This window comes from Trachemys scripta, chromosome 2, assembly GCF_013100865.1.
Source record: "Trachemys scripta elegans isolate TJP31775 chromosome 2, CAS_Tse_1.0, whole genome shotgun sequence".
Taxonomy (NCBI): Eukaryota; Metazoa; Chordata; order Testudines; family Emydidae; genus Trachemys; species Trachemys scripta.
The window spans coordinates 32440435-32456209 of NC_048299.1; the positions used below are offsets into that span (position 1 = coordinate 32440435).

Here is a 15775-nt window from a genome sequence, read left to right on the forward strand (position 1 = left end):
CATAGAGGCCTGTGTGTGCTACTGTAATATAAATATGAAATATAACAATAACAGAAGTACGTTCTGCAATATGTGTTTTCCAGCAGCATGCAGGATTAAAAGGGAATAATATATGTGGGTAACAAACTATTGCAGAACTATTATAGGCTTTTTAACAATACTATAGTTTTCTCATCATTAAAATATGTTGTCCCTTAAGCAGTTTTGTTGCTCAGTTTGAGAGAGCTGTTCTGTGATCTTTAATCAAGTAAGATTCCTCAGATCTTCCTCCTTTGAATCTATAGACTGATTGCTAATCACCTACAGTAGGGACTCATGCAGGTAGTGCTCAAAGAAGAAATAGCAGTTACTTACAATAGTAAGCAGTTGTTAAGATGATTGCCTGCCTGGATCCATGCTTCCTGCCCTCTGTCCCCTTTATTTTGAAATCTTACAGCAGATTTTTAATTTGTGGAAGGAACTGAATTATGGTTGAAGCTGTGCTATATAGGATTTTAGGGCTGATCCACACTAACCCCCCAGTTCGAACTAAGATATGCAACTTCAGCTACGTGAATAATGTAGCTGAAGTCGAAGTACCTTAGTTCGAACTATAAAGTACTTACCGCGGGTCCACACACGGCAGGCAGGCTCCCCCGTCAACTCCGTGTACTCCTCTCGCGGAGCAGGAGTACCGGCGTCGACGGCGAGCACTTCCGGGATCGATTTATCGCGTCTAGACAAGACGCGATAAATCGATCCCAGAAGATTGATTGCTTACCGCCGAACCCGGAGGTAAGTATAGACGTACCCTTAGTTTATATGTGTACAGTCCCAGTCAGTAGTTTCTGAGAAAGTTCCAAGCTAAGGCACCTAGGACCTGCATGTCACTTGCTGTCAGGACCCATATAGGCAGTTCTTGGAGAACCGTATTATACTGTGGTAAATAGCTGTTTTTTATAAGGGTTTATAATTCAGCCATAAAAATGTTCTGTGTGGAGAAACTCGACTCAGAACTTTGCCTGGTAGTGATTTTTTTCTTATAACCAAACCAGTTTGTCAGAAAATGTTATACAGGCATGTAAACAAATATTGTGCTCTAGTCAGAGAATTTAATACTTGGAGTTGTTTTAACATAACGTGACTGCTTCTAATCATGTTCTGTGTGTGAAATATTAAGTTTTATTGCTAACGGATTCCATTAGGGTCTTATCCATTTCAGTTAATGGGTATTTCTTTATTGACTATACTGGGCTTTGATCAGCCCTTTAATGTGGAGAATAAAACTGATTAGTCATCTCTTTGGCACATCAGTCCTAAAAATACTGGTTTTGCTTAAAGAACTCTTGATTCTTTTTTTCAGGACACTGCTAGACTTTGTCATACAAGAACATTTTCCATCAGTAAATATGAATGATTCAAATAGATATTTGGTGAGTATGAGAGAGACTTTCACTTTGCATGCATATTGTCAACAAAACATCATTTGTATTAACAATATAAAATAAATTTAAAATGTTGCAAATATCACTGAAGTGGACTTGCAGTTTTTAATTAAACAGATGTTTGCAAATATTATTCTTCAATATTCTCACAGTTCTCCCTTCAAGTATGAAGATTGTCTTTTCCTGCTGTGTTACTTTACACAAACATTTTCATTTTGAAAACAACGAGGAGTCCAATGGACCTTAAAGACTAACAGATTTATTTGGGCATAAGCTTTTGTGGGTAAAAAGCCCACTTCTTCAGATACATGGAGTGAAAATTACAGCTACAGGCAAAAATATATATTGGCGCATGAAGAGAAGGGAGTTATCTTACAAGTGGAGAACCAATGTTGAAGGCCAATTCAGTCAGGGTGGATGTGGTCCACTCCCAATAATTGATGAGGAGGTGTCAATACCAAGAGAGGGAAAATTGCTTTTGGGATTCCCAGTCCCTATTCAAGCCCAAATTGATGGTGTTAAGTTTGCAAATGAATTGTAGCTCTACAGTTTCTCTTTGTTTTGAATTTTTTTGTTGAAGAATGGCTACTTTTAAATCTGTTGTTGAATGACCAGGGAGATTGAAGTGTTCTACTGGCTTTTGTATGTTACCATTCCTTATGTCCATTTATCCTTTTACGTGGAGACTGGCCAAACCGGACAATGTACATGGCAGAGGGGCATTGCTGGCATATGATGGCATATATCACATTAGTAGCTGTTCAAGAAATTGTTGAAATCCAGGTGGAATCCCTTGGGTCCATATGATGAAGATGTCATCAATGTAGCATAAGTAGAGGAGGGGCGTGAGGGACGAGAGCTGAGGAAATGTTGTCCTAAGTTAGCCATAAAAATGTTGGCATACTGTGGGGCCATGAGAGGCAGGCCAATCCTTGCTTACAGACAGCCCCCCAACCTGAAGCAAATGCCAAAAGCAAACTACACACCACACCACAGAAACAATAACCCAGGAACCAACCCCTGTAACAAACCCCATTGCCTTCTCTGTTCCCATATCTACTCTAGCGACACCATCATAGGACCCAGCCACACCATTAGGGGCTCATTCGCCTGCACATCTACTAATGTGATATATGCCATCATGTGCCAGCAATGCCCCTCTGCCATGTACATGTACCGCTTGTAAGGTAACTCCCTTCTCTTCACGTGCCAATATATATTTATGCCTGTATCTGTAATTTTCACTCCATGCATCTGAAAAAGTGGGCTTTTTACCCACAAAAGTTTATGCCCAAATAAATCGGTTAGTCTTTAAGGTGCCACTGGACTCCTTGATGTTTTTGTGGATATAGACTAACATGGCTACCCCTCTGATATTTATTACGGTAATATCCCATTCTCCATTAATGTTTGTTCCCCTTAGGCCCTTCGTATACTAATCATAGACTAGTGATGGAGTGCAGGATCATGCTGTACCCTAAATAAATGCAATATCATTACTATAACACTTTCGTTTTAGCATTATTGCAATTGCAGCTGAATTTGTGCATTGTCACACAGCTCTGGGTGTTCTTGGATAAGATCATCAGGCAGCCAACTCATTGAGAGTGCCATGTAAAAGTTCTGACAGGCATAAAAAAGATGTGCCCAAATATTAAAAAGAAAACAGTATAATGTGCCAACTGTTATTTTTAAATAAATTATATATTTGATAACATACTGTTTATTCGTATTTATTAATGAAAGGGTTTGAAGTGAAAAATGTATTTGATTTCAGGACTTTTTCTCTAGAGTGGTATTGGAGACTGCAAATCTGATGGCATTGTGGATGTCAGTGGGATTTGCTCATGGTAAGCAATGATAGCTCAATTAAATTATTGGTGTGGTAATTGTAAAATATTAAGGTCTGTTAAAAGTCCCTTTACCCGTAATAAACTCAAAGCCTTTTGGTTTTGGTATTTGTTTTGTTTAAATTCCCTAGAATGTATCCGTGTTTGTTAAAAAATTTAAAAAACGAGTTAAAAACGGTGCAAAAAACTAACGTCACAGTTTTTTGGGTAATTATCAGGGTTAATATTGTGGGGGACAGGAGGATGGAAAATAGCAACAAGTAGAGAAAAGTAAGAGTATTGAAAGTTTAAAATAGTTTAATACTGTGGTTTATTTCATGAATTGTATATTAACAGTACGTAGGTATATGCACATGTGTGCATGCGTCCGTGTGTGTATCTTCCAGGACATTGCCTTACGTTAACAGACAGCCCCACACTTACACTTAGATTAATTTATTATTAGCATTAACACATTTATCTAATATAATGTATTGGATTTTCTTAAGATAATTAGTATTTTCATGTACTTGAAGGGTTCAAAGTTCAGGTGAAAATCAGTAAAAAACAAAAAAAAAATTAGCTTTTGTAAAACCTGGGGATTTTTTGATAGAGATCGGTAAAAATAAAAAATGAAGGTCCTTACATATGCTTAATAATGGCTTTTGCTTCGTCATGTTTACTTCTTCTCTTTTTGTCCTTTATTTCAATCTTTTTGGCATTTTTGCCTACAACAATACCCCTGTTATTGTTTAGCACTTCTGCAAATTTTCTCTGACAGAGTCAAGAGATGTTTTGATTTTCAAAGTGCAGACAGATTATGAAGAGGCAAAAGACTGGCATAGTACATGGGCTTCTCAAAAAATTCTTTAAGAAGGGTTGCTGGTTGGTGGCAAAGAACACAGTTGTATCAATATTACTTATTTCGGTCAGTCTACTGGATTTTTTTTAAAGTGAACACTTTAGATGATACAATACAGTGGTTGTTTTTGAAAGACAGTTGCACTGACGTAGCACTAGTGCATATAATAGTGTTTTGTAATATATGCAAAGACCACATGTTGGTGTCATGTAATTGGCATGAGTTTGTGATGCCTTCATTAGATCCTATCTTATATAGTCAGATAGTGCATTGGTGGGGCCATATCAGTACCTAAATTCACTGATACATGAATTTATTGGTACAGCATCATAGGAATACTTGTTTATTTGGAAAACCACTGTACTATCAATGTGCTATGAAACTTTGTTTCAGAATTATACCCCATAAGGAGAATCAGCATGATATTGCTAATATAGCGCACACAACTCACAAGGAAAGGAAAATAATTGATCAAATGTACATGAGGTAGTCATAGTTCCTCAATGTTGCCACTGAAAGTAAAAGAAGACAGTGCCATATAGGCATAGAAACCAGATGTGATATCACAGAGACATCAGATGTTTTCAGTTTTGATATATAAAATGCCTGCAAGGTTGGGAACAAGGGATTTAGCTTAAAATCCAGACTCTCATCTGCTGGGCCCAACTTTAGATATTGTAATTTAGATCCACCATAATCTAGGCTTTTCAGCAAATTTTCTGTTTTTGATAAATCAGCAGTGTCTAGACTAAACAGCTTTATTGTTTTGATAGTTGTTTTTTTGTTGTTGATTAATTCTAGGTGTGTGCAATACAGATAACTTCAGTTTGTTATCCATAACAATAGATTATGGTCCATTTGGTTTTATGGAGTCCTATGATCCAAGTGAGTATAGCACATGTATTTGAATATACCTTTTGTGTTGGACATGAAATTCCTTCTTATTGTGTTAAGTTATATAATTTTTGTTTGCTCAGAAAGTTATTAACATTATTAGCACATGGATTCTGCATATGTGTACTGCATGTACATTGGTCAGAAAATAAATTTTGTGCATCTAGTTGCATTTTAGATCAGAGAGTAGTCTTACTGTGTATTATACAAATTATATTTTAAACTGTACACTAAAAAACTTGCAGATAATGTATATTACTACTAAACCCATTTCCATGAAGAATCTCTCATACTGACATTCATCAGATTCCCAGATGCTATAGCAGAAATCAAGAAAAATCTGTAAAAATTGAATACAACTAAAAGTAGCCAAAAGCAAAATCTGTCATATTTTATCATTTTGACTTTACAGTCATAACCGTTAATCTGGGGGCGGGGGGAGGGAGTCAAATCTGCCCAGTTATGACACTCTACTGTAAATCTTTCATTGAAAGCATGAATTACATTACTCTCTCCATCTGTAATAAATAGACATAGGTCCAGAAGATGGTGTTCAGATGTACATTACATTTAGGCTGGGGTTTGGAAGTCAAATCATGGCTGGGGGTCAGGCTCAACGGTGTTGAAATCTCACTGTCTATTTTCATAAGATTTCAGGCTCAAATGATGAAAATCTCCTGAAATCTGATCTTGTACACCTTGGGCATATCTCAGCTGGAACCTTAAAAGAGGCTCTTCTAGTTTTCTTTCTTTCCCTGAAGCCAAGCCAGAGGAGTGGATGTAGATCTGGGGATTCAGGTTTGAACATGTGCCTCAGCTCCCAAAATTCACAGTTATGTAGGTGGGCTGGGGAGGAGAATGGGGTTGCATTTGAAGTAGTGTTTTGGGCCCACCTCTAGTAACAATGAATCAAACAAAGTAGAATTCCTATTTGACACCAACTCTGAGATGCTGTTCCTAGTCACAGTCCTTGTTTCCTTCTGAGTGCCGGGGCTGATCCCCATTGGTATTGCTTCTGGTAGTAGCTTCCTCAGAGAGTACAAAGGAGGATCCAGGACGGCAGCCTTTCCCCTCATAGACAACGACCAGCAGAGCTGGCCCTGTTCTGGACAAGACATGCATGCTGTATCATTTCTGAGGTTGATGCTGTGGCTATGTTTAACCTTTGCTCCTGGATGCATTATGCCTTTCATTAAGGGTATGTATTTGCCTATTCGCCACTCCTCAAAGTGGACTTTCTTGTGCTGGAACATTTTAGCCCTAAATATTTCAGAAGCAAATATATAATTATATACATTTTGAATTAATCTTTATGTTCAGATAATTAGTGTCACTAGGCTACTTAAAAATATATGCATCTCATTTACTTAGATTACATCTTAAAATATATTGTTGTTTGGAAGACTGGAATCCCTAGGCATCTAACCATATGATATTTAATAGTAGCATTATTTATATTAAAGAATACTGAAAAACATTATTCAGAGTGTAAAAAAAAATGGCTGTTTAAATATCTGAATTTATTCTGTGTCTTGAAGTAGGAAAACAACACTTGTGACCATCTGGGAACTTGTGCTCTAAGAATGTTTTCCTTACTCTGGCTAGATCTGGTTAGATCTTGGGCTAATCCAGTGTAAATAAATATTCTTGTGTTTGGAGTACTCTGAGTTAATATTTAGTGCTTGCAGGACTTCTATTAGTTTGCTGTGTAAATATGAAAAATTAGCCTAGTTTAATATTTTAACTTTGGTTGTTTATTCTAATTAATCTGTTGTAGAAATGTGATGTTTTGTTTCAAACAGATTTTGTTCCAAACACATCTGATGATGAAAGGAGGTATAAAATAGGAAACCAAGCAAATGTTGGGATGTTTAATCTGAACAAGCTGTTACAAGCTCTAAAACCTGTATTGGATCGCAGACAAAAGCAGCTGTAAGTTATCCTTAAAAATATCTTCACACTTAAAAGAACTAGAGAGATATGCTATAATGGCCATATGTGTAGGAGAAAAGGGGGCTATCTTTTTAGGAAGTTTGATTTCTAAACAGAAAGTATTTTCTGGATATGTTACAGGCCAAACAAGACTGTTTTTAAAACAAATAAAAAAAATACCAAAATGGGGTAAGAGGGAAGTTTTTCATAAATAGGTACAAGCCAGAGGAAGGTTTCACACTTGAATGTGAAGCTGAATTGTATCTTTGGTATTACTGTTGGTCAATAGGATTTGATATTTCCTTACTTTTATAGTGCTTTCCAGATTCTGGAGGGATACTCTGAGCATTATTATACCCGGTATGTACTTCCATAACTCAGATTTTAAAGAAGCATATACGATAGAATATGTTTTCGGAACAATTTCTTTGCCTTCATAATTTCTGTTACTACTTTCAGTTTTACAGAACTATTTAGAGCAAAATTGGGTCTCCTTGGGGAGAGTGAGGATGATAACTATTTGATTGCATTTCTCCTAAAAGTGAGTTTATTATTGGTCATTCTTTTGGGGATATTTGAACTGATGTCTAATATTTTAAAAATACTGATAGAAATGTATTTAATTTCATTAGCTCATGGAAGATACAAAGGCTGATTTTACAATGGCATTTCGGCAGCTCAGTGAGATTACTCAAGACCAGCTAAAAGAGCTCCGTATTCCTCAGGTATTAATTAATACATGATATTTTAGGAACATCTTACTGGCCTTTGAGCTCACCTAGGCAAGTATGGAATGAATAAGTGAGTAATTAAGGGTACATAGTGAAAACTGCATGCATCAAATTTTCAGTTACAGGCATAACATGGACACTAACAGAACTATATCCCCACACAACTTCACTTGCATGAATGCCTGCATACATCAGGTATGTCTTCTGAGCACCTTCAGCCACATTAGATGAAAGGATTGCTAAGAGAACTCCATCTCCTAACATGTTTTATTGCTTTTAAGTGTATATGTTTAAACAGCAGAAATATTAGTGGGGAAAAAACTACTTTTGTTAGTATAGAGATATCTAAAAGCAGTTCTTCATAAAGCATATATGGTATCTTCAAAGTTTACATTCTACAGCCTTTACAGATAAGGACCCCACATCTGCCAACTTTATATTTCTTCTTCGAGCAGTGTCCACTTCAGGTGAGCTCATGCCCTTGTGCCTTTAATCAGATTTTTGGTAGTAATGCCCATTTGGCCCATGCATGTGACCTACGCTTCCTTGGGCCCCAACTTACACAAGCGTTCCGTTCCAGAACGCCTTGCGTAACTCGAATTTTGCGTAAGTTGGGAACGTATACCCGACCATTACGCACAAAAACAAACAAACAAACTTTCTAGCTTACGGAATTTACGAAACTTTTTCCGTAAGTGCGGATTTGTGTAAGTCGGGTTTGTGTAACCTGGGGAGCATTTGTATAGGGCTGCATGGATGAACTGGCCCAGTTCCTTCTCAACCTCCTGGGCCTAACACAGAGCATTAGTGTGCCTTACTTTTGAAGTTTCTGAGCCTGGTTACCCTTCTTTAGTTTATTGTTTTTTCTTTAGTTATTTTATTTACTTTTTATTTAGGGGGACTTTCTCTTGATCCCTTTTCCCTTTGGGAAGGGAAAACTTCCCATATTAAATTCCTTTGCCCTGGGGTATGTCAGGCTTTCCAGTCTTCAAGCAGTGCATCTCTTACCGGGAGGCCATTCCATTCAGTGACTGGCATTCCCGTTGTCTCTGTTGCTTGGGGGTGTCTTGTATCCCGCATAAGTGCTCCATCTGCTCAACTTTTAAGGGCAGGGCAAGAAAACATTGAGAGCTAAAACTGAGAATCTTAATGATGGAGCATTCCCTCCAACTGGCCTCAGATCCAGGTCAGGAGACCCCCCGGATGTCAGTCACTTAATTAACACAGTGCCCTGTCAACTTTGACATGTTTACCTGAGGTGGATCCACAGAGAAGACCAATAGAAAACAAAGTCATTCTCCACAGAAAGAGTCCACTTCAAAAAGACCTCAGTCTCCACAGAGCAAGACTTCTGCGGAGACCTTGCGTCCCACCTTGGGTATGGCTGAGGCGTCAGATGCTCTCGGAATAGATCCTGTGCCTCAGGCGCCAAGCTCAGCAGAAGAAAAGCATGCTTCATCGAAGCAGTCCAAGGCTCAGAAAACGGTACCCGGAACTTCTTTGATAAAGTCTATATCTAAGTTGGCCACTAAGATGGCGTCAGTACCGGGAAGACACCATGCCTCTTATCCAGTCTCTGCACTCCCCAAGACATCTTCATCAGTACCATGTATTTCAACTAGAGTGGACTTGCCAGAACAGCATAGACCCTCAGTACCAACAATGGAATGGTGCCCCACTCTTCAAACCAACCCGGTATCATAGGAGTTCAGATTCTCAAGGGATCTATTTGTTTTGGAGAGGCCGGAGTCTTCCTTATTGATCGGTACCAGGAGGTTATCAGTACCAAGAAAAGCACAGTCACTGAGATGCGACCTTTCCCCAGTAGCGCTTGACTCGCCAACATCTTCAGAGACTACCGGAGCTCCCCTTCTTGAAGAGGAGGAATTTTCCTTCAATTTGAATATTTTGCTCCAGGGATTTCCATCCTGACACTTCTGATAAGAGAGTTGCATCAAAGGCCCTTGTATCCCAGACTTTGTTCAAGCACAAGTGGTTGCCACCCCTGTCAAGGCTGATTCCCCACTCTGGCACTTCGAGTGCAGAAGGTGGGGGCCTGCAAGGACTCTAAAAATTAATACTTGCCACTCCAGGCTTGTATTAAACTCCCAAGGTTGCAACTTCTATCTGACCTTGGATTGATAGATGCTGACACCACCCAAGTGCAGAACCTCTTTGAGAGACCAGGAAGGCTCACTTGGGAATTCCTTCCTGTGGGGTACCCTCAAGCCCTTTCACACACCCCGCCTTCCGGGAAGAGATGAAAAAAAGAACAACAAAAAGGAAATTAGCTGTTGCCACCAGCTAATTAAACAACATGTGCAAACTTCTTAAGACACAAAAATCTTAAAAAAGGTCAATTTGATTTTAAAAAAAAAAAAAAAAAAAAAAAGGAAGGAAAATATATCAGGGAACTCAGCTATTGCTAGATTTTAAAAGAGCTATTACAAGGATTAAGCACCAAGAATAGTTTTTGTTGAGGTCCAGCTTAAAGGTTACAAGCAAAACAAAAGCACCAGGGTTAGCACAGCGGAATCCACAAGCCATAAAGAAATAAAGGGATAAACTTAATCACGTCTTCCTAGACATTTCCTGATCTACTTACATATCTGGGGTTTCAAATGAGTAGTTTCTAGGTATGATACTGATGATTTTTCATACCTGGCCCCAAGCTTTTTACAGCATCACTGCTCTGTCCCCCTCTTCCCAGGAGGACAACCACAGACAGACAAAGGAAAAGTTTTTTTTCCCAATTTTAAAAAGTTCAAGCCTTCCCATTGGGTCTTTTGGTCAGGTGCCCACTCACTTCCTTTTACCTATGCATAACAATGAGACTTTTTTTAAATCTTTACCAGGTAAAGCAAGTAGAGAACAGCTACTAAGAGGGATTTTATAGCTAACTGGCTGGCTGGGTGTCCTTAAAAGGGAGTTACTGCCCCCCCCCCCTTCATTTATCACAACCCCCGATGCCTTTTGGTCCTTCTCAGAGGCCTACTGGGATCCATCAGCAGTTTTACCATGCCCCTAGTCTCTCTTTCAGGAAATACAGGGGAGAAGCTCCTGTACTCCAACTTCTCCTCCTCTCTTACCTCAGGCACCTTTGAGGGGCAGGAGGCCAGGGCAGATAAAGAGGTCACTCCTCAAACAAACATTTCTTCATCTTCCTCAGGTGAAGCTGTTATACCTCCCACATTGACTGTGGCTGACGACTTTGGACACTTTTAAAAGTTAATGGAGTGCATTGCAGATTCCCTCCAGATCAGGGAGTCACAACATAAGCTCCTGGACATCCTCCAATGGACTCCCTCTACCTGAGTTGACCTGCCTACTAATGAGGCTCAATTGGATCCTACCAAATCCATCTGGGAGTCCCCTGCGATGATTCTGCTGAAGTGCAAATGGGCCTATAAGAAAATATTACATCCCGGCTAGGGACTCTGAATTTCTGTTCACCCATCCAACACCAAAGTCCTTGGTTGTGGAGGCAGTAAATGAACATGGCAGACAATGTTATGCGAAGGCCACGGAATATGATAAGGACCAAAAATGCTTTGATCTATTCAGCAGTAAGATCTATTCATCCATGACTCTTCAGTTTAGGATTGTGAACTATCAAGCTCTCATGGCTAAATAAAATCACTCAAATTGTGCCAAATTCACCACCTTTATTGAGCATCTGCTGGATGATCAACATGACCAGTTTCAAGCTATTGTTAATGAGGGTCATCTGTTAGCTAGAACGTCACTACAGGCCTCTTTGGATGCAGCCAATACTGCCGCTCAATCCATCTCTGCAGAGGACTTCCTGACTCTAGCTGTCTGTATTCCCAAGGGAGGTCCAAATCATGGTTGAAGACCTCTCTTCGATGGCCTCAAACTGTTTGCTGAGTCCACTGATGATTCACTGTGTACCCTTAAGGATTCCAGAACCACATTAAGATTCTTTGGGATTTACACGCCTACAAACAAATGAAAATTTAGTAGATCCCAAACTGCACAAAGATCCCTTCCCACTTCATTCTCAGGTTTTCAGAGACCGTATCAACCACTCAAGAAAAAGTCAAGGTTCCAGAGGAAGAGATCACCTGCTCCTTCTGCATCATCATTATCATCTAAGCATCAGTTTTGATGGACTGGTCAAGGGCCCGGAACTATCTCTCAATACCAAGCTACACATACACCATTTTACCCATCTTCCACTCTTTGGAAATTGTTTCTCCCATTTTCTTTCTGCATGGGAGAGAATCACATCAGACAAAGGGATGCTAGAGATCATAAGATCAGGATATGCTATCCATTTTACCTCCCTTCCCCATCTCTCTTCAGGGACCTCTCTCCTCTTAAAGCAAGAAGTTAACTCACTTCTGCAAATGGGTGCAATAGAACCAGTTCCTATTCTGTACAGAGGGAAGGGGTTTTATTCCAGCTACTTTCTGGTCCTGAAAAAGAACAGACAGTGGAGACCAATTTTAGATCTAAGACTCCTAAACAACTTTTGTCAAGTCTAAAAAATTCAGGATGGTGTGACTTACATTTATAATTCAGTGATTACAACCGGGGGATTGATTTTTAGCCCTCCATCTTCAGGATGTCTATTTTCATATCGCAATTCACACATTTCACAAATGATTCCTGTGCTTTTCAGTAGACCAGGATTACTTTCAATATTGAGTGCTCTGTTTGGTCTTTTGTCTGACCCAAGAGTGTTCTCAGATGTGCTGGCAGTGGTCGCAGCTTATCTTTGACATCCGGAGATAACCATTTTTCTGTGCCTTGACAAATGGCTACTCAAAGGCCAGTCTTACAATGACGTTTTTGACACAATAAAGAGGATGAGCTCCCTGTTCCATGAGCTAGGGTTGCAGCTCAACATTGAGAAATTCAAGTTGAACCCGGTACAAAGAATAGAGTTCATAAGAGCCTCCTTGGATACTATATCAGCTAAGGCTTATCTTTCCCTCAACGGATTCTTGATGTTAGCAAATCTTGTCTAAAAGGTTCAAATCAGCCCATAGATATCAAAAAGAAGCTGTTTTCAATTGCTCAGACACATGGCAGCCTACACTTTTGTGATGCCATGTGCCAGGCTCCACCTTTGATATTTCCAGGGCTGGCTCAGGACTATTTGTACTCCAAACAAACACAGCTTGAACAAGTTAGTGTCGGTCCCTCATCAGGTAGGAGAGTCTCTCAGTTGGTGGAGGGACACCGACAAAGTCAGTGCAGGGATTCCGTTTGTTCAGCCTTCTCCCTCTATCACTATAACGACAGATGCAGCCCTGAGGGGCTGGGGGATGCACTTGGGGGGACCCTCACAGTACATGGCAAATGGTCTTCCCAAAAGATACAACTACACATCAATCTCATCGAACAGAGGGCAGTCAGGAATGCATGTATCCACTTCCTCCCTTTACTCAGGAACAAATCCATAAAGAGTCTCATGGACAACATAGCTTGCATATTTTATGTTAACCGACAGGGATGGGCCAGGTCCCCTTCCCTGTGTGCTGAAGCAGTAAAGCTCTGGAACTCGTGCATAGCCAATTGCAACCTTATTTCAGCAACTTATCTTCCAGGGATATAGAACCAGTTAGCAGATGACCTCAGCAGGCACTTCTCCCAGGACTACAAATGGAAGTTGGATCCTCAGATTTTTGATCAAAATTTGGACTTGGGGAGTTCAAAAATAGACCTCTTTGCCACTGTTACCAACAAGAAATGCAAACGCTTTTGCTCAAGGGAGAGATTGGGTCCTCTCTCTTTTGGAGATTCCTTCCTCATTGCATGAACAGAAGGCTTTCCATATGTGTTTCTCCCAACACCCTGATTCTGAAGGCGATCAATAAGATCAAGCACAACAAAGCTTGTTGTAGTCTCAGCGTGGCCCAGACAAATATGGTATCCTTTCCTGATTCACCTAAACATCTGTCAGATGATCAGCCTTCCATCCATTCCTCATTTTTTCCCAGGATGCTGGCTGCACTCTTCATCCCAACCTGAGTGTACTTCGTCTCAGAACTTGGCTCCTTGATGGTTCATGGGACTACAGTTGACTTGTTCTAAGGAGGTATGTAGTGGGTGGACACCCGCTCCTGCCCTGAAGGGTAAAAGCAGCCCTGGAAAGGGCTTCAGCTCTAAAAGCTGGGCTGATTGGGGAAGCAGCCGCAGCTGGGCCATGCCCCAATCAGGCCTCAGCTGGCTCTATATAAGAGGCTGGGAGCCAGGAGCTTAACAGTCTCTCTCTGCCTTCAGAGAGAGAAGGGCCTGGCTGCTGGGAAGCTCAGGGTGTCTAGAGTGAGGCAGGGCTGGGGAAAGGCCAGAGGGGCTGGGGAGTTCCAGGCTGGCAACTCCCCAGGCTGCAGGGTCCTGTCCAAGGCCCCAGAGAGGGGTAGCAGGTCCAGACCCAACCTTGCCAGTGATGAGTAGGCTGATATTATAGTCTGCCCCAGGGCGTGGGGCTAGATGATGACTGGCAGTAGCCTTATACTGAGGCGAGGTGGGAATAGTGGGTGGGGGTTCCCTGGGGAGGGGAGACCCTAAGACTGAGGGGTTACTGCCAGGGGGCAGCACCCCAAGTAAAAGGGCACCGGGGTCCAGGGCGGGACACGGGGGCCAGAGGACAAGCGGACCACCGGCCTGCAGAGGGCGCTCCAGGACGCTGAAAGAGCTAGTTCCTGGAGACCAGCAGGAGGCGCCGCAGGGGTGAGTCCGCTCTTCTACAAGGTACAACAAATATTATTGGACAGCAGAAAAGATTCCATGAGATATGCTTACCTCCACAAATGGAAAAGATTCAGCCTGTGGTGTGTCCAGAGAAGTTTTCCACCTGTTCATTCTTACCTCTTGATGATCCTTGATTACCTCATAGAACTAAAAAACAGGATTGTCTTTCAGCTCTGTCAAGGTCCGCTTGGAGGCTATAGCAGCCTTCCATTCAGCAGTTGAAGGATTCTTAGTCTTCACCCATCCTACAACTGTAAGATTTCTGTGGGTACTGGGAAACCTTTTCCCCCAAGTTAAGGAACTCACTCCTATCTGGGATTTGAATTTAGTACTTAGATGCCTTATGCTTTGAGCCAAACCTCTTTCCTCATTAATTTATCTTGGAAGACAGCCTTTTTGGTAGCAATCACCTCTGCTGGCAGAATTGGAGAAGTAGGGGGCTCTAATGGCAGATCCTCCATTTACAGTATTTTTCAAGGACAAGGTTTTGTTACAGAGTAACAGCCGTGTTAGTCTGTATCCGCAAAAAGAAGAACAGGAGTACTTGTGGCACCTTAGAGACTAACAAATTTATTAGAGCATAAGCTTTCGTGGACTACAGCCCACTTCTTCCGAAGAAGTGGGCTGTAGTCCACGAAAGCTTATGCTCTAATAAATTTGTTAGTCTCTAAGGTGCCACAAGTACTCCTGTTCTTCTTTTTGCGGATACAGACTAACACGGCTGTTACTCTGTAACAAAACCTTGTCCTTGAAAAATACTGTAAATGGAGGATCTGCCATTAGAGCCCCCTACTTCTCCAATTCTGCCAGCAGAGGTGATTGCTACCAAAAAGGCTGTCTTCCAAGATAAATTAATGAGGAAAGAGGTTTGGCTCAAAGCATAAGGCATCTAAGTACTAAATTCAAATCCCAGATAGGAGTGAGTTCCTTAACTTGGGGGAAAAGGTTTCCCAGTACCCACAGAAATCTTACAGTTGTAGGATGGGTGAAGACTAAGAATCCTTCAACTGCTGAATGGAAGGCTGCTATAGCCTCCAAGCGGACCTTGACAGAGCTGAAAGACAATCCTGTTTTTTAGTTCTATGAGGTAATCAAGGATCATCAAGAGGTAAGAATGAACAGGTGGAAAACTTCTCTGGACACACCACAGGCTGAATCTTTTCCATTTGTGGAGGTAAGCATATCTCATGGAATCTTTTCTGCTGTCCAATAATATTTGTTGTACCTTGTAGAAGAGCGGACTCACCCCTGCGGCGCCTCCTGCTGGTCTCCAGGAACTAGCTCTTTCAGCGTCCTGGAGCGCCCTCTGCAGGCCGGTGGTCCGCTTGTCCTCTGGCCCCCGTGTCCCGCCCTGGACCCCGGTGCCCTTTTACTTGGGGT

General features: G+C 41.1%; 1 protein-coding gene across 4 annotated transcripts in view; it reads left to right on the plus strand.

Annotated features, from left to right (window-relative positions):
* The window catches only part of LOC117872109 (protein adenylyltransferase SelO-like), a 50701-nt gene that overhangs the window by 11482 nt on the left and 23444 nt on the right, over positions 1-15775 (plus strand). For all 4 annotated transcript variants that reach the window (XM_034760194.1, XM_034760196.1, XM_034760195.1 and 1 more), the window contains 7 exons: positions 1343-1412; positions 3202-3274; positions 4917-5000; positions 6812-6941; positions 7257-7301; positions 7401-7482; positions 7574-7666. In XM_034760194.1, coding sequence (XP_034616085.1) covers positions 1343-1412; positions 3202-3274; positions 4917-5000; positions 6812-6941; positions 7257-7301; positions 7401-7482; positions 7574-7666 — 577 coding nt within the window. The remainder of the gene's footprint in view (positions 1-1342; positions 1413-3201; positions 3275-4916; positions 5001-6811; positions 6942-7256; positions 7302-7400; positions 7483-7573; positions 7667-15775) is intronic.